Genomic DNA, 20,128 nt, shown 5'->3' on the forward strand with positions numbered 1-20,128 from the left:
AATTCTCTTCCAGTGATTCTGCTTCAGTGTGGAAAGGTATTAAAGATATCACCAGTTACAAGACACCATCCACCAGCACTCTGGAGAATCAACAACTGGCAGACGATCTGAATGAGTTCTACTGAAGGTTTGAAAAAACACCCCACACCCACCCTGAACACATCTCCACACAGCCATTAACACCTCCATCTACCCCCCTCTCCCCCACACCTGCAATTCAGATCAGCGAAGATGACGTGCGCCAGTTCTTCAGAAAGAACAAAAGAAGGAAAGCACCAGGCCCAGACGGTGTGTCACCAACCTGCCTAAAAAGCTGTGCTGACCAGCTGGCCCCCATCTACACACAGATCTTCAACAGATCACTGGAGCTGTGCAAGTCCCTTCATGCTTCAAACACTCCACCATCATCCCCGTCCCAAAGAAACCCAAAATTACTGGACTTAATGACTACAGACCTGTGGCTCTAACGTCTGTGGTCATGAAATCATTTGAAAGACTGGTTTTGGCTTATCTGAAGGCCTCCACTGGACCCTTACTAGACCCCCTGCAGTTTGCCTACAGAGCAAACAGGTCTGTAGATGATACAGTCAATATGGGACTGCACTTCATCCTGCAGCATCTCGACAGACCAGGGACTTATGTGAGGATTCAGCTCCGCCTTTAACACCATCATCCCGAACACCCTTCAGAATAAACTAACTCAGCTCTCCGTCCCCACCTCCGTCTGTCAGTGGATCACCAGCTTCCTGACAGACAGGCAGCAGCTAGTGAGGCTGGGAAAATGATCATCCAGCACCCGTACGATCAGTACTGGTGTTCCTCAGGGTTCTGTTCTCTCCCCACTGCTCTTCTCCCTGTACACCAGCGACTGCACATCTGAAGACCCCTCTGTCAAGCTCCTGAAGTTTGCAGACGACACCACACTCATCGGCCTCATCCAGGACGGTGACGAGTCTGCTTACAGACAGGAGGTTAAGGAGCTGGCTGTTTGGTGCAGTCTTAACAACCTGGAGCTCAACACGCTCAAAACTGTGGAGATGATCGTGGACTTCAGGAGAAACCCCCCTGCTCTCCCCCCACTCACCATCATGAACAGCACTGTGACTGCAGTGGAGTCATTCAGATTCTTGGGCACCACCATCTCTCAGGACCTGAAGTGGGACAATCACATAGACTACATTGCGAAAAAGGCCCAGCAGAGCCTGTACTGTCTTGGCCAGCTGAGGAAGTTCAACCTGCCACAGGAGCTGCTGAAACAGTTTTACTCCGCCATCATTGAATCCGTCCTCTGTACTTCAATAACTGTCTGGTTCGGCCCAGCTACCAAATCTGACCTCAGAAGACTACGGAGGGTAGTCCGGACTGCTGAGCGAATCATTGGTACAACCCTCCCAACTCACTCTTTGAACTGTTGCCGTCTGGTCGACGCTACAGAGCTCTGAGTACCAGAACAACCAGCACAGGAACAGTTTCTTCCCTCAAACAATCCATCTCATGAACACTGGACATTAAACGTGGAACACACAACACTATTATACATTATTTATTCACCACACATATATTATTTTTTCCATTTCAAATTTGCACATATTAGAGCTGTACACACATAATTGTCTATATTATATGTTGTGTTTTTGCTATTTTGTACATTGTCTATTTGTATATTGTATATTATTCTTTTATTATCTGTGTCCTGTCCTGTTGCTGTCTTTCTGTTGCACTGTGGAGCTTCTGTCACTATTACAAATTCCTCGTATATGTGTAAACATGCCTGGCCAATAAAGCTCATTCTAATTCTGATTCTGATTTAATTCTCAAACAGGATGATGATTGAGAAATGCCACACATGCTTTCTTTGTCTTTTGCTAAGATGAATATCCTGTAAGCTGAATATGCATGAAATATTTTGGAAATATGCACTTACTGTCGCCGATCTATCGTGCAATGTGAACACAGCAGCGACTGAATGCTACCCCAGATAGTCGTGCAGTGTGAAAACAACAGTGATCCGATTACTCTGAAAATCGTGAACTCGGCATTATGAGACATGAGATGTTTTCGACAGCTGATAGTTTGATTTGATTTACTCAGGTCACATGAGAGACTATCATTCCCACAAGCTTCACAGTCTGCTCGACGAACAGGACACGCTCTGCAGTTTGCACCAGGAAGAACCGATAGTGCAGCAAGTAATTCCTTTTTTGGCGTTATTAATCCTCACATGCATCCGATTCAACTGAACGTGACTCACTCGGCGGCGGCTCGATTGTTTTTTTCAAAAGTAACTTACAATGACAATCGGATTTAACAGTGTAAGAACAAAAAAAAACCTGCTACGAGGGATTTAAAGTATCAATAGGCCTAAATTAAACAAAAACATAAATACAGAAATAATAATAATAAATAGACAAAATAACTGGCTAATAATAATAATTAAAAAAAAAAAATATATATATATATATATATATATATATATATATATATATATATATATATAAATAATTGTTTTTTGTTTTTTTTCTACTTTTCATATTGACTCAAGTGGGGGAATAGAAGAAGAACCTCATCATCTCAAAATTTTTTGTTGTTGTTGTTTTGTTTGTTTCTTTTTAATTTACACCGGGAATCAGCAAAACAGAGCAAAATACAATAAAATGTGGTTTAGCAGCTGTAACTTTAGACTTGAGAATATGACCTTTTCCAAGCAAGCATTTTAACAGCATTATTTAAAAGAGCAGAGCCAGCATTACAAAACAAAAACAGGACCATTTCTTCCATAATATCAGTGAGGTTATTAAATCAAAATTGAAATCTCTGTCCAAAATTATACCATGAAGGGACATCTAAAGAACAAATAAAGCACTTATTTAATTTGCAGATCCACAAAAACAGCTTTCTTGATGAATATCCATAAACTTAGATTTAAAAAAAAAAAAATGTGAAGGACTTTAGTATGAATTTCTTTGACCTTATTTCAAAATTATTATGAACAGACCATATGTTACACAAAGATAAGGAAGGATAAATCTGTGTCCATGAATGCTTTAGGGGCAATACTGCTCATTGAGTGTAATGTTCTTCTGATATGCACATTACTGCATTTATTTATCTAACAAATAGCAGCCTGTATACAATATATACAAATAGCAATGCCACATATCATTAAACGGGGAATTTCTTCCTTTAGAGTACTGTAGGTATGATTTAATAAACTGAAGAAGCTTAGGCGATATGCCCTTAATTATCCTCAAATAATTATCCTATTATTTTCCATTGACTTGTTTTTTAATTTTATTTTTTTTATACAGAATATATTGATTATTCCATACAATACATTTGTGAGGTGTATACCTTTATATATAGTTCTGAGAATATTTTTACATTTTAACCCAAATAAAAATTTATCTAAGGCTGTATATATAAATTCATGCTCAATAGAGTCAAGTGCCTTATAGAAGTCTAGGAACAAAATAATGGCACCTTCTTCAATAAGATCAGAATAGTCCATCATATCCGATACAAGACGTATATATTATTAGAACTATGTCTACCTTTAATAAAACCCGATTGCAGACAGGGTTTTAATCTTTTTGCAAATAGAGAAGTTAACAATCTGCAATCAGAATTTAGGAGAGTGATAGGCTGGAAATTGTTAATGTAACGATTATCTATTCTTGGTTTTGGCAAAAGTCTAATAAGACCTTGTTTCATAGATTCTATTAATTCATCAGAACTTAAACAGTCTTCAAATACAGTGAAAATCAAATTTCTTAGAGCTTTCCAAAAAGTTCTATTAAATTCAAATGGCAAGCCATCAGGACCTCCAGGAGTTTTAGATAGATGGTGCGTAAATATACCATTATTAACTTTCCCCCTCATTTACTTTTTAATCCTTAATTTTACTGTACAACACACTAAACAACTAAAGTGAAACAAATAGTAAAGTTAAACATTCACAGAACAAACTGCATATATCCTTTAGTAAAGTTTACAGATGAACATTTTTACAAGAAATGACTGATCATCACCTTAAATCAGGTCCTCTACTGAAATTCTTCTACAATCTATGATGGCAAAGGGCTCTTTGAATCCAGCGATCTTCTTCTGTCGTCTGGCTTCTTCCACCAGTGGCCATAACTTGGCTCTTGCATCGTTCACATCTTGTGTCAGATCCTCAGTGATTTTAATGTTCTTTTGTTTGAGAACCTCAGAGTTTTTGGCGTCGATCCGAATGCGGTCACGTGTCATGCACGCCAAGAATTGCACAATGATATGGCGTGGTTGTGAGGAACCGAAACCCTTTTTCTGTCTGGGACCCAAACAGTGAGCAACATCCAAGTTTTGCAGAGTATCCACAAGATGCATGATAGAAGAACAATTACAGTCATCTTGACATTCTCGTCGTCGTGTTCCGGAATTCCAGATATTTTCAAATTCCAGCGTCTTTGATAGGATTCAAATTCATTCACCCTGTTTCGTATCATCTTATTCTCCGCATTTATCATTGATAATTTTTCCTCTGCCGTATCCAATCTATCGTTTATGCCACTCACTTGTTCTTTAATTTCTTTCACAGCAGTCTCAACAGACATTTTCTCTTGAAATGACTGTTGTGTTTCTCCATGTTGACTGCAGCTGCAGGGTGTTGTTAAAGACTGTTTCAGGTGTTTCCACTCTTATTTCCTTTTTTTTTTTTTTTTTTTTTGCTGAGCTGTCGGTGAATTGTTTCACATAGCCATGGTTCGATTTAATGCTGTCCCTGTCAGTTTCCACCGGTGTGGGTTTCTGTAGATTCTCCCTCGAGTTTCCAACGCTTGACTTAATTTTTCTTTCTGAGAAAGTATCTCATCAACGATCACGATTATTTAGACTAAGATTTTCATCGATATAATCACAAAATCCCTAGGAGGGTGGATGATAATTATCTTTTTTTAGTCTGATTTAGCAAGGCATAAATAACAAGGTCGTTCAGCACCTACGAGAATAATTTTGAGAAACCTAAAGCTAAATTGTGCACAAAAGAAAACGTCTCTCACAATACAACTTTCCTTGGCACCATCTTGGTGCGGCTTGTGGCTTTATTGGTAGCAGCACTCACTTCAACTCACCACGTCACCATTTTCCTCTATTTCCTGTCATTACTCTTTCCGCTTCCTCTTTTATTCACCGATTTATGATTCTTTGACGTCAGTTTTTGTATCTCTCCAGATTGGCTTTTAAACTTAGTTAGCTGATGTGTGATTCATTACAAAACGAACTCGTCACAACATCTGGCTCTTGGTGAGTGTTAACTGTGGACCCTGTATGAAAAAGAGCAGATTCAAATGTGTGTAAACATCACAATGAAACTGAAACATGAATTTGCTTTGACTGAAGTAAACAAGCAGAGAGAGGACTTTGCCTCCTCATGACACTCCGTCCAGAAATATCCATTAAGTTGCATGTGGACTTGGGAGTGGTCTAAAACTAAATTTGTTAAATTACAAACATTATTATCTACAACTTGGAACACAAGGCTTCAGGAAATGTGACATACAATGTGTGTGTGTACTTGTTATGCTACATTGTACATAACTAGTTAGTTCAGTGTTACTGTAAAGACGTTGACTTTGAGTTTATACTGGGTTACAGTGTGCTTGCATGAGAATTAAGTGATCGCTGTCTATATTTTCTGCTATTGTTGAATGATCGGCTGTTATTCGAGTGTTGATTAAGTAGTAGCCGGTTAGCATAGCCCCGCCTGTATTACCTGCTCGATTCAGTACATTTGCGAATATTTCTGTGATATTCCTTGTTGTGAGATGCTTATATGTATATTCTGTACATTGTGTTATTATTGCATATCTGCATTATTATTGTGTGTGCGCGTTACCAGACAAAGGAAAACAACAAGAGGCCAACTAATATACACTGGGTAATGAGGGTGACAAACTAGACACAGGTGAAGGGAGGTTAACTAATGATGAGAACATGACCAAATAAGGGCACACAGGAATTAACTAATGAAAGAGAGACAGAAACAGGGTCAGTGAACACATGAGGGATGAAAACAAAAGTCCAATGGGGTGTGACAATAATTAATCACAAATAATGTGAAATCAAATCAGCATATTAGAGTGATTTCTGAAGGAACTGAAGGAAATTCAGTTTTAATCACAGAAATAAATTACATTTTAAAATATATTTAATAGAAAACCACTATTTTAAATGTAATATTTAATATTATTATTATTTTTTTTAATCAAATAAATTCAGCCTTCTTTCAAAAAAATAAAAATAAAATAAAACGTCTTAATTATTTCAGAAATTTGACTGCCAGTGTGTAGCCTATATAAAATAATGCATGTAATTTACAATGTTATAGAGTAAGTTTGAGTATGATATTTTATGTTTGTTTTTTACATTTTCTTAGTTATGTGAAATTACAGAAGAAAGCCTGGATAGATTCACAAATATTCACTCTTATCTCATGTCTGCTGAAAACTGCTACGTTAATGTTTCTATGTACTTTGTGACGAATTGTCCATGCACTGAGCCAGAGCGCGTTAAATTAATTTGAATGTTTGACTCAAGTGGGCCATTCGTCTGGGCCAATGGAGGGATATAGGCTAAGTACATTTACTAAAATTTATTCTTTAAATATATTTACGAAATGGGCCGTCTCACATTGCACAGCGGCCCACCGGGAAAACTCCTGAATTCTGACCCCTGCCAGATTACTACCCCCCTAGTATTGGTAGGTTTAGGGTTAGGAGTGGGGGAGGGGTTAGGATTAGGCAATCAGGTAGCAATTACAACGAGAGGGGGTAATAATTTGGCATGGAGTCGAAAATGGGCACAACACCGGTGCTCCAGATGGCCAGTCCGCCACTGCATCCCTATTCTAACCAGACAAAGCTGCAAACTGTTCAACCACCCAAACCAGAATGCATGCAGATACTTTTATTTGTTAAAAGACCTTTTTAATATTGTCTAGTTGTATCTCATATAACTTAAAATTGAGTGAAATTGGTCAATTATGAGTTAAAGTAATAAAATTATAAAACATGTTGACTGATCATATATTTTACAGTGTACCACGTAATATTTTATCATTAATAGAAATGTTGTTAAACTTGCTTGTTTTTCATAGCATCAGTAAAGATGTTGCTGCTGACATCTAGTGGTTAGAAATATTATCATTCCAAACAACATTATATTTACATTTACATTTATGCATTTAGCAGACGCTTTTATCCAAAGCGACTTACAGTGCATTCAGGCTATACATTTTTTTTTTTTTATCAGTATGTGTATTATATGTGCAAGGAGTGAAGTTATCAAAGACTTCTGCTTTCCTGTCCCAAACATATCTTGAGTAACAAAAGGGCCATCTGGCATTCCTGAAGGCACAGGGGTGCTGATGTTGATCAAGGCCTGTAGGCCAAGGTGTGTATACATCGTGGGTCTGCTAATTGTCACACCTTTTGTACAGTGGGTGGAGCTGTAATCTGCTGATTGGTCCGTTTGAATTGGTTTTTAGTCACATGGTCAAGGAAGGGATAAAAGAAGATTGCAACTGTTGCTCTGTCTCTTTCTCTTTGCTGCCTCTTTTCTCCGCTTTCTCTCCCTCTTTATATTCCACATTGTGCTGTCTGTTCCAATATGTATAATTGCAGTGAACAGTGCCCCTGTTTCTGTATTCGAAAAAGTATGCACCCATCATAAAACTACTCCACACGGCTCCGGGGTGTTAATAAAGGCCTTCTGAAGTGAGTAGTTTTGTGTTGGATACATACTTTTTTTTTCGGATTCAGAAACAGGGGCACCATTTACTGCAATTATACAGATTGGAACAGACAGGACAATGTTGAATATAACTCCGAATGTGTTTGTCTGAAAGATGAATGTCAGACATGCCTAGGATGCCCTGAGGGTGATTAAATCTTGTTTTACCATCCTTCATCTATTTTGTAACAAATTCAAGTGTAACCATAACAAAATGCTGTTATTAAACCATTTTAATTATAAATGATGTGCTAACTAGTCTTGATTCAACATTAACTTTGACGTACTACCTACTGCAATACAATATGGTCACTCAATAGAAACGCTCTCCCACATATTTAGCTATTCTAACTGCGCTTATTTCCGGCGTTGGTATAAGTACCAGTGGGTGGCAATAGACTAGAAATATATGGTTTTATACCATCGTGCTGATAACGTTTCTTTAGTCATTCGGCAATCCTCCAGCCTGAACCACTGTAGGAAACCACCCTTACATATGTGAATAGCTAAAACATTTCAGCACTTAGCAGTCCTCTGACACTTTATAAAGTTACGTGAGGCAGCACCTTTTTAAATGGATATTTTTGTTATTTTTTTCTTAATACTAATGACTACGCAATTGCTGAAAACAAAATTAAGTAAATTATAACAGTAAACTGCAGTAAAACAAATGAATAATGATGTTAACTGAAATAAAACTTTAAAATTAATATTAATATAAATATTAATAAAAATATAAAAATATCACTTAAATAACACTGCCTCCACATAGTCAAGTACTTGCACTTTATACAATACAAATGGCTTCAAAGCAACAATCAGGAATCAGTAGTTTCAATTTTACATATAACTTTATTGTGATATACATTGAGGAACAGAAAAAATTCCAGCATGTAAATGAAGAACATCAAAACTGATCTGAAGAGAGTTTAGGTTTCACGATCATCGTCATCATCATCATCTCTTTCTTCACGTCAGAAATCCCTCGTTCCACCAGAACAGACTGAATCTGAAATTATCAGATCTCTTAAAACTACTACCAATGTGATTTGATTTCAGATTTCTGTATGTTTCCCTCTCTCACCTGTGACAGGAGCTGGATCTCATCTCAGGTTCAGACAGACTCAAACTTCAGGTTCATCTTCACAAGAGTCTTCTGGCAAAAAAGGACCTAAAAGGGCACACGAGCATGAACATGCATAGAAGAGAAAAGAACATGCTAAATGCAAATAATAAAAAACATAAAATAACTAAAAAGTCTACAATAACTGCAGAAATTTGTTGCAAATGCATCTGTCACGATTAAATGGATGCAGTGAGAGGTTGTGTAGTGATCCTCAAAAAGCATGAACAAAACTACACAAAGTAAAACAAACTAAAATACCTAGATGACATTAAATACAGGTTCACCTGCAGTAGTCAAACACAAATGTGCTTTATGCAGTAAATTATTGACAGCTGAGAGCATGCAACTATTGAAGTTTCACGTTGAAAAACTATAAATAGCCAAATTTCAACACTTGTGGCTTGTTTGATCGCACCTTCTCCATACACCTGCACCTCACACAGAGTAAGATACTTTGAATCTCCAGGAATGATCAGATTCACGTATTGACCCTCCATATCGTTACATGTGTAGTTGGAGGAAACACCAGCTGGAATGCTAGAAATCACAGCACATCTAAAGAGAGACGGAGAAAACCTCATTTAGACTTCTAGTCTTTCTTCATGTGTGTTTTCAGGGATTATTTATCAATATTAAGTCACTGAAAGAGGGTCTCACATGGGATTGTTGTTGCCGTTGTTCTCCAGAGAGTTTCCGATGTGAATCTGTGCTCCGTTTATTCGCTCTGGACAGCAGTCTAGTCTGTTTGTGATGACGACTCTATTAACTCGGTACACAGAACCGAGATCCACCCTCCACCACGGGTTAGTCTGAGCATCGGTTGAAGAACATGCTGACCATGAATTTGTGAAACCAGGATTGAAGTCAATGGCTTGTTGAGCAAACCAGTAGCCATAGGTTGACGACTGTGTGGCAGTTCTTCCTGTAGCCAAATTACCTGCAAGATATACTGTCAAGAAATGGCTTTAGTCAGCTTATTTTATACACTTTGAATGTTTTTGAGGAGGTTTTCTTAGGAATGCATATCTATCAGATCTGAACTGGTTTGAGTCTTGACAAAGCCATTTTTAAGGAATATCTTTTCACTTGACGGCTGTATTTGTAGCGTTTCCCAGGGGTATCTTTTATTATCTTTGAAGGGGGATAGTGATATATAACTGATGTAGGCTTATTGGTTTTATTACATACATACTTTACAACGTTTTAAAATATAAAATGTATGTTAATTTGCAACAGTTATGCTAACAACAATAAAAAGACATCATGACATTAAAACAGCGACATCTGCTGACGCACACCATGCTGCGTTGTCATGGGAACATCCCAGCTGCAGATAATGAGGAAATGCCAAAGTGCATTTCAAACGATGAAATAATGGCTCGCACGTGCCCTGTTCACTCCAGAGTCCCCACTCCAAAGGAATCAGGATGATCACATCCATTTGAATGTGCCCGTGAACCGGACGGTTCGGTACGTGTACCGTGCCACCCCTAATATATATATATATATATATATATATATATATATATATATATATATTTACTTATATATTTATATTATTATTTTTTATTCAAAATATTTCCAAAAGTGTTAACTGTATCATGAAATATCTCGATTCTCAAATATGTGTAAGTAAATGCATTTTGCACATTTATAGATCATGTTAGTTGATCTTTAATAGGCAAAGTATAGCTTAATGTTAGTGTAATCTATTAACTATGCATAAAACCTGTTTTTTTTTACTTAAGTGCCAGATATGGATGCAATGTCATAAAATATTTGAAAACGACTGACTTACTGCATTTAACATAAATTTAATAAAAACATTGTTACTAATAATAACAATTTCATTTTAGGAAAGAGAGCAAAGAACATGTACATTATCAAAGAATATTATCACTGACTTCAGTCTAGCCAGAGTTGAAGCACTCTCAAAAACTCTCATTATAATCACTGAAGCTGTTTACACTGTGAAATTAATCTCTTGTTTACATCATACGCACATCTGCACTTTGACGTTTCTAATGAGAGAATTCGCCAGAGAGCAGAATTCAGTCAGTGAGTGTGTGCTGTTTCAGCGATGACTCATCTGAACGCCTCTGATTGGTCATTGCATTCATAAGCTCAACAGAATTGTGTGTGATTGGTTATAATGTGCAGTGCTGTAAGCACGCGTCTGTCTCTGTGCAATTGTATCAAATATGAAAAAAATATTATTCTGCTATTTTTGTCTTTTGGAAGCTGCATTCAAAATCCACTTGGCTCAAATATCCGATTTGAATGGGCATGAATAATATGAGAGCAACGTCTGGGTATACCTAAAGTCTTTGGACCTGATCTTGACTAGAACTAGGCATAGAACTACATAAAAAAAAAAAAAAAAAAACACTTTATTGAAATTATTATTTTTTTTTAAGTCAAATTTGCATGGAAAGAGTTTAGACCAAGTTAAGTAGGTATGCATCACCTGGAAAAATCACATAGACTCCCATTTTACAGAGAGTAAGAATCTTTGAAGTTCCAGGAATATTCACAGAAACATAACGTCCCTCCATCCCACGACACAAGTAGCTGTAGGTAGCTCCTGCTGGGATAGTAGAAACTACAGCACATCTGGAGAAAGACAAAAGAGTGAGACACTCCTGTGACTTTGTTCCTCATTACTGGTGTGACTTGTATTTTCTTCTCTTATCCCTGAATGCATTTAATATGATTAACTCTTTCTTTTATAACACAATGTATATTTTATAATTTGATATTTCCTCAAACTTTTGTAACATATGTTTTACACGATTTTTATTTATTTTTATTATTATTAAGCAAATGTGCAATTATTTGTCACAGAAAATAAAGTTTTGCTGTTTTTATCCTTTTATCCTTCATCCTTGTGACGTTTCAGAAAGAAATGGTCTCATCGATTTTGTATTGTTATGAACGTTCTATGCAGGACAATGTTTCGTGTTTTATTTGATTGTAGGTGGCGGTAATCTGATCACTGGAGGCGAATTGCTAAGCGTATTGCCTGTGTGACACGAGCTGCAGTTTTAGAAAGATATAACATCAACCGTCTGATCGTTAGGTAACTAATCCAGTGTTTCCTCCACCGATCATCGCCAGGCCAAAATTGTTTTACCTGATCTGAGAAGGTGAGTTTACAGCCTAAAAAAGCAGTGTACCATGAAATAATAGTGTGAAAGTCTTTGTATTGCAATAAACATAGAACAAACAAATTACTCTTATGATCTGCTTCTTTTTAGGTAAAAATACACAAGTCTAAGTCTGATTCAGGAACAAGTGACTTGTATAAGTTCAATCCTTCACTGAATCAACATTTGACTCACTTACTGAACTGCAAATACCAATATTAACAGTCTAAACACATGCAAATAGTCAGTACACACACACACACACATGTGTATGAAGATACTGACCAACTGGCCAGAATCTGTATAAGAATACATCAGAGAGACTCACAGTGGGTTCCTGAAAACATCTGAAGAATGGTTTCCAATCCGAATCTCTGCCCCGTTTATCCATCTGTAACAGCAGTCCTGGAGACTGTTAGTGATGGTCACTCTGTTCACGCTGTACGTCTTCATCAGATCCAGTTTCCACCACGGGTCACTCTGTGTGACTGTACGACTACAGGTGGATCTCAACCTATCCAGAGCTTTTTGAGCATAACAGGTTGTATATGTTGTCGACTGATCGGCTGTTCCCCATCCTGCTACGTTCACTTAAATACGTTCAAGAGAAAACCTTATTTACAATTACAATTATTTATATTATAGCCCTGCTGGGCTTTTTAAGTTCATGGGTTTTCATCATGTGTCTGAAAATATTTCACAGCAGCACAAACTCACTAATAAAAGATGTAATAGTGTTTAATCCACAAAATCTCACCTTCTGTCCCCGCCTTCGTCTGAACTGAGAAAAAGCCTTGACATGAGAAACACAGAATGATGCTCAGTATTTAGCAACTTAAAAGGATTGTTCTTATATGAGTGTAAGCATATTTTGTAGGATTTATTTTTTAAAAATATTTGCCAGTTGGGTAAAATCCATTATAATCTCTAAAATCATGCATTAATGTACACTACATAATTTAGCTTCTCAAGTAAAAGTATTTTGTTAAAAAATTTCACATTCAATTATAATTTAACTTTCTGTCTGAAAGATGAAGCTGAAAACAGACTGTAGGTCATTAAGATATGCGACAGATTGTATGTTTCACTCACCCAGTAAAAACAACAGACTCTTGTAGAAAACGTTCATGTTCATTTCAGGCGATTCGTGATTCTTTCTGCTTTTGTTTGAGGAGGTTTGAATGAAAGTTGTTCCTGGGAGAAATATATTAGTTCAAGTTACATCAGAGTCACGTGATCCTAGTTCTCCTCCCACTTTTCTTTCTGATTGGAGCTGGAAAAAAATTGTTTACAAATAACAATAATAATAATAATAAGTATTTTTCTTAAACATATTTTAGCAACAAAACAAGCGAACACATTTTCACTGAAAATTATAATTTGTAACTTCAGTTTAGTGATTAATGATATCAAAATGTCAATATTGAAATTGTGCATTTATCTCTTTGGCAGACTCTTTTATCTAAAGCGAGTCAAAGAATGAATTTCATGTTGACATGCTTACATTGAATATTAAGTTAAACAACAATAGCAAAAGCCAGCAAATTGGATTGGTGCATTAAGGTTTGTATTCACTTTTGTATTCTAATTCAGTGGCATCAAATTTTACTTGAACTCTGTTGTTATTCCATGTAATTCTAACCTGTGTGACTTTCTTCCATTGAAACACCAAGGATGAGTTATTTTAAGTGAAAGAGACCTGAAGCTGTCAAGCTCCAAAATAACAACAAAACATAACGGTGCCACAGAAGTGGTTCGTATGACACTTCCCAGTCTTTATCTGGCAAACTGCATATTGTTTCCATCTTGTGTGCTGCACCTGCCATTTTTTAATTTGTATTTTCTTTCCCATCTTCTCAATATCAACACAGATTTGCATTTTGTTGTTTTATGCATGGAGGCTGCCTGTCAGAGCTACCTGACAGCATGCAAACACTGTCCTGCATCTGGTCCGATGAGAGGATCTGTTTTCTAAAAGACACAAAGATATCTTTAAAATTTGAATATTCACATTAGATGTTTATATAGCAATGCAGTAAATCTTTGCAGTATGCATCTACATCTGCTGCTGCTCATTTGTTTTTCTTATTCACAGCAAGTAAGTCGTTTGCTTAAGCATCTTCCAAAACCATGAATGTAAATGTAAATGTTCACAAATTGTTTATTCAGAAAAGCACAAACATGTGAGGATGTGCGTGGTTTGAAAAGAAACAGATCATCATTATTTATTTTTCATTTTAAAACTTATAATCTATAATCTGCCACAAGTCTTAGTTGCTTACAAATGTCTGATTAGTGTTTTTCTTGTCCCCGATACACTTGGTTATGCAGTTCGATTGACTAGGCGTACAGTTCTTTTGCCTATGCAAATAATGTTGTCTTTTTTTCCCTTTTTCTTTTTTTTTTGTGGAAAGAAGCTCAGAAAATGACAGTTGATGGAGATAAATTAAATGTTTAATTCAACGTGTTACTTTATAAGTAATTACAAAATTTACAGTGCATCTGTAAAGTTTTCACAGCGCTTCAATATTAATACTATTAACTATTAACTTCACTATTAATAATAATGGGAATTATTATTATTATTATTCACTTTTTCCACATTTTGTTATGTTACAGCTTTATTCCAAAATGGCTTACGTTCATTATTTTCCTCAACATTCTACAAACAATACCCCATAATCACAACGTGAAAGAAGTTTGTTTGAAATTTTTGCAAATGTATTAAAAAAAAAAAAAAAAAACACATGTAAAGAAGTATTCACAGCCTTTGCCATGACACTCAAAATTGAGCTCATGGTGCATTTACATGTTTGATATTTTGTTAATTTTTGAGCATGAGAAAGTGTCACACAACCTGTCAATCTTGCGTCATAAATTTCCTTCAAAATACCATCCATTCGTTTCCCAAAAGCACCATAGTTAGTATGGTCAAAGACTATAGAATACCCAAGAAGTGTCACTCCTATAGTTTTGAATGGGGAAAAATGCAACGCTCAATATGGCCGCTCAATCGCAGGAAGCCACGCCTTCTGAATGAAAGAGCCAATCGCTAATCAGTAAAGTCAGCATGTCACTGCAGCTGCCGTTAGAAGTCCCGGTTGCTATAGAAACAGTCAGTGCATGCGCACTGGTTGATCTAGCCTGAGAAATAAGCTTTTTATAACGCTATTAATGATACAGTTGTCAGATTTCTTTGGTGATTTCAAATATGAAATTGAATCGTAAGCTTAGTGAACAGTTTTGGAGAATTTGATGTTTCCTCATTCAAAGAGATAGGAGCTGCACTTGCATGCCCGAGAGGCGTTTCAAAGATGGCTGCTGAGTGTTACGGGGCTGACGAGACGTGAGACGTATGGATCCATTCGCAGACTTTATTAGGCAGAGACGTGGTCGTACAGGCAGGGTCAAACAATGGCAAACAGGTATGGCAGAGACGAAACAAAGAGTAATCCTAGGGCAAGCTAAGGTCGACGATCGGCGAACAGAATCCAGTGGGCAAGGCAGAGAGATAATCCAGGGAACACGGGCGAGAATCAAACACGGGAAAACAAAGGCAAGGCAAGGCTAGGCTAGGCTAGGCTAGGCTAGGCTAGGCAAGGCAAGGAAAACTAACGGGACTTCGTAGAGCAGCGAAAATGCATACAATACTCGGCAACTGGGGAGAGAATGTCCAGGGTGAAATAGTGTGTGTGATTGGTGATGCTGTGTGATCAGGTGTGCATGTGATTGGTGCAATGAGATATTGGTGACAGCTGTGATCAGAGTGGGATGATGGGAATTGGAGTCCATGTGATGTGTGGTGTGAAAGTCCATGTGGTGAGCGGGTGACCTCTAGTGGTGAGTGACCGGGAGTGCAGACCAGATTCATGACACTGAGTGACATGACTTGCCTTTGTAATGTGTTTCAGCAATACATTTCTAACATTTGTAATGTGTTTAGAAACAATTCTCAGAATTATCTTTACATGGACTTTAAAGAGACTTTGGTATGGTTCCCTGTCAGTCACTACAAGTTATGGCCCAATCCCTTTTCTACCCCTTCCCCTTTCCCCCACCCCTCTGTTTTGTACATTCACGTGAAGTGGTAGGGGTGTCTCGGTTTTGTTTTAGTTGGTGGGATTGGGGTAAGGAGAAGATAGCCCTTCAAATGAAGATTTTTCAGGACCACACTTCAAACGAAGGAGAATGAGCATAAACCGGCTACAGCGGCTACATGGCTGCCTGAGCGAACAAAAAGACCCATAAATGCAGGGACAGATTATGACTTCAAAAGGCCCCCTCCCACCTTTTTTCACCATTCCTGCTCTTTCCCTTAGCTGCACATTCACAGTAATAGAAAGTGAAAGTTCAGATTATCATGAATATTCAAACCGTTCTCATGCTGCGTCAAATGTCTGTGCAACACCTTAGTGGACATAAATGTAAATAAAAAGCTTTGATTAAAAATTTGAAGTTTTGGAGCAGAGAAACTTACTGACACAAAGAGACAGAGAGGAGACGAATTGGTGAATAAATGTTGTTATTTTTATTTTCTTTGCGTACAAAAAGTATTCTTGTCGCTTCATAAAGTTCAGATTGAACCACTGATGGCAGATGGACTATTTTGACCATACTTTTCTGGGCCTTAACCATGTAATTTACTTGGTAGTCAATGGGACAGTCACAAACCTCCCGGTTTTCATCCAAAATATCTTAAATTGTGTTCCGTGGACAAACGAAGCTTTCACGGGTTTGGAACGACATGGAGGTAAGTGAATATTGACAAAATTTTCATTTTGGGGTGGATTATCCCTTTAAACACAGTCGCTAATGTCTGGAGTCAAGATGAACATGCAGGTGGAAACCCGGTGACGTGTCAGTGTACTGGATCTGTGCTTTTTGTTCTTAAAGTGACAGCAGTATAATTTAGCGTAACGTTACCTGCAGTCGGTCATAATTTTAATCAAACAACAAAATACTAATCGCAAAATGTATTTAACTTGTCTTTGTTCTATTGAATTAATCTTATTGTCAGGGGCGGATCTAGAAAATAATTTTTAGGGTAGCAAAGGGGTGGCATGGTGTCTATGAGGGGTGGCAAAACCAAAGCAAGCATGCATAGTTTTTGGGGATTTATTGTCTGACGTGCACAATTGTGTTCACAAATATTGCATTAAAGTAATACTGTTTAAAATGAAAAATAAATAACAACATTTCAATATCCATCATGGCACCAAGTCAATACGCAATATGAAAAACTTCAAGAGGTTATAAATGTTTCTGAGCTTGTATCATTAAAGAAGACATTCTGTTATTACCAGAGGTGGGGATGTCTGTAATCACCCAGAACACACTATCAAAAGTCTAGCAACACCCCAGCAACTGCATAGCAAAAGCCTAGCAACCACCCAGAATATCCTAGCAACACTTTAGCAAACATCTAGAACATGGGTCACCAAGTTCGATTCTGAGGGCCGGTGTCCTGCAGAGTTTAGCTCCAACTTGCCTCAACACACCTACCTGGAAGTTTCAAGTATATCTAGTAAGAGCTTGATTAGCTGCTTCAGGTGTGTTTGATTAGAGTTGGAGCTAAACTCTGCAGGACACCAGCCCTCCAGGACCGAACTTGGTGACCCCTGATCTAGAACATCTAACTGACCAAACTATTTAGGTTTCTTAAACAAGACTTTAAGACAAGCCAGCATAAAATTGTCTTTCAAACTTTTCAATCTAGTTATTACAGGTATTCTTAAATGCTTACAATTTAAATAGACAGATGACTTTCCTGCCCAGTGAACACTCATGAGATCAATAACACTTAACAAAAACTCTTATTAGGATTCAGGAATTATTTTTGCAGCTCAATGTCTATTACAGTATACAACATAAATTAAATTACAGATAATAATAATAATTCAGCAATTAACTTTTGGGAACAGATTATTTTCATTTTACTACTAAAGTAGTCTTGCAGTAGATGAAAAACACTAGAAAAGTTCAAATACCAAAGAATTGTATATGAACTTGGTATGCACCACAATACAGTACAGTACAAAATGAAATAAAGAAAAGTAAATTCAGTATCCTCTGCACATTTGGTCAAATTTCATTACAGTGTACAGTACTATAGCAGTTTAGCTTACTGTACATATAGAAGAGTGAAATTTCCATCATCTAATGTACTGGTACTGTACTGTAATTATACTGAATGTGTAAGTATAAAACCCATGTATATTATTCGTTCAGCTCTCTCCTCTCTCAGTTGATTGGTGTCATCAGTTTTGCTGCCTAATGTTTGATACTCATTGTTAAACTTTTTGAGAAGTGTGTCTTTGTTTTGAGAACTGAATTAATGGTTTGGGAAAATGTGCCAACTAAAATCAGTTATATTAAATTAACAATCGAGAAAACGGCAATACAAGATTCTTACCTAACTCTGCTATTAGTTTGTGTGATCGGCATCTTCTTACTGATTTCATGTTATTGTTTCGTCCGATATGGCAGAAAGGCCTCTATATCTGATGAAAGTGGCGCGAGCGGTCGGAGAATCGATCAGCAAACAATTACGGGATGAATCTCAGACATATCCAGACGGGATTAGATTTCTCAGAGGACTTCTGAATAAACCGAGAAGCAGTATCTGATTCACGCACAAATGTAAAAAACAATTCGTTAGTGAATGGGCTGCGCTTTGTGTTTTTGACTCAAAAAGAACCGGTTCATAAGAGTCATTTGTTAATGAAGCCGACTACACTGGGCGCGCTGCGTGCGCGTGCACCATCGCGCGCTGTCATCGCCGCGGCTGAAAAGTAGCACATGAAACACTGCTTACATTTATATTTTATTCTGTGATCATTCTGGGGTGGCAGGTGGGGTGGCACAGCTTTTTCTTACTGCCACCCCGTGCCACCCTGGTAGATCCGCCCCTGCCTATTGTTTGTAATTTGCTACTTTGATCTTATACATGTGATATATAAGATATATTGTGATATTGTTATTGTGAAGTAAAATTTCCTATATTGTGTGAAATAATATGGTCATAAAACTGTCAGCTAGTTTTAAGATCAAACTCATAAAAAGTGACAGAACTTTGAAATATGTAACCTGAGAACACTGTCATGTGAACTCATCTGACAGAGAGGACCCGAAAACGATCCTTGGACTCCTTGGAGAATAATACTGTATGCAAAACAGGATTCTGGATCAGCTGTGAAGATTTTGTATGGAGCTGGTGAGTACATTTTTGCAAGCCCATGTCTCTGTCAGTAAGTAGATAGTGTTTTATTAAACAAATTAATAATAGTGTGTGTGTGTGTGTGTGTGTGTGTGTGTGTGTGTGTTTGATCAAATGACAAATATAGAGATACTGCCACCTGCTGATAATGTTTATTATTATGTCCTCTCATGCAGCCGCAGAACGCTGGCTACACGCGTGATGATTGGCGGTTGATCTTGTTTTTTATAATGGTTAATATATGATACTTTTAATGTTATTCCGGTCACACTTTATTTTATGGCCCAAATCTAACTATTAACAAACAGTGGCGGCGCCAGGGCGGGGCTTGACGGGGCTATAGCCCCATCAGAAACTTGCTTAGCCCCGGCACAGCCCCACCAAGGATTTCCAAAAGATTTTCCTGTTTATTAACTGTGGTGTCATTAACATTGAAAAATAAATATTAAAAAACTAAAAAAGGTGCCTAATATGTGGCCTATAAACAATTAATAATATGAGGGAGGGGTCAAGCAACGGGCAAAGTTTGCGCAAGACGGTGAACGTCACTGTAGAGAAAGTGAAAGTAAAATACTGACGGTTAACGCTGCAGTTACGGCGCATATTCTCTCCGAGGCAACGAGAGACGAATCTAATTTAACATATGCTGATAACGGTATATAACTGTCTTAAATTATTCCCTTAATATTTCTCTTGTGGCTCGTCAAGTGAAAAACATGAGACAAAACGTATTTCGCGTTAAACAGGATGTTTTTGAAAATCGGTGCATGAAATAAAGCTGCTCTGAATTTTCATTGATGCCTGCAGTGTTAATAATAATAATTATAGGCCTATAATTAATTGAATAAATTAATAGACCTGTTTTAAAAATAA

The 20,128-nt window shown here is 37.3% G+C and overlaps 1 protein-coding gene across 1 annotated transcript; it reads right to left on the bottom strand.

The window, feature by feature from the left end:
- Positions 1-8,644: 8,644 nt before the first annotated feature.
- LOC131544675 (uncharacterized) lies at positions 8,645-18,526 on the bottom strand. The gene is made up of 9 exons (XM_058783056.1): positions 18,452-18,526; positions 13,132-13,233; positions 12,797-12,832; positions 12,368-12,629; positions 11,361-11,506; positions 9,551-9,842; positions 9,309-9,448; positions 8,852-8,938; positions 8,645-8,776 (listed from the first exon to the last, which is right to left on the bottom strand). Exons 1-8 carry the CDS (start codon positions 18,498-18,500, stop codon positions 8,892-8,894), a joined length of 1,074 nt encoding a protein of 357 aa, XP_058639039.1. The 5' UTR covers positions 18,501-18,526; the 3' UTR covers positions 8,645-8,776; positions 8,852-8,891.
- Positions 18,527-20,128: the final 1,602 nt, after the last annotated feature.

This window comes from Onychostoma macrolepis, chromosome 07 (genome assembly GCF_012432095.1).
Source record: "Onychostoma macrolepis isolate SWU-2019 chromosome 07, ASM1243209v1, whole genome shotgun sequence".
Lineage (NCBI taxonomy): Eukaryota > Metazoa > Chordata > Actinopteri > Cypriniformes > Cyprinidae > Onychostoma > Onychostoma macrolepis.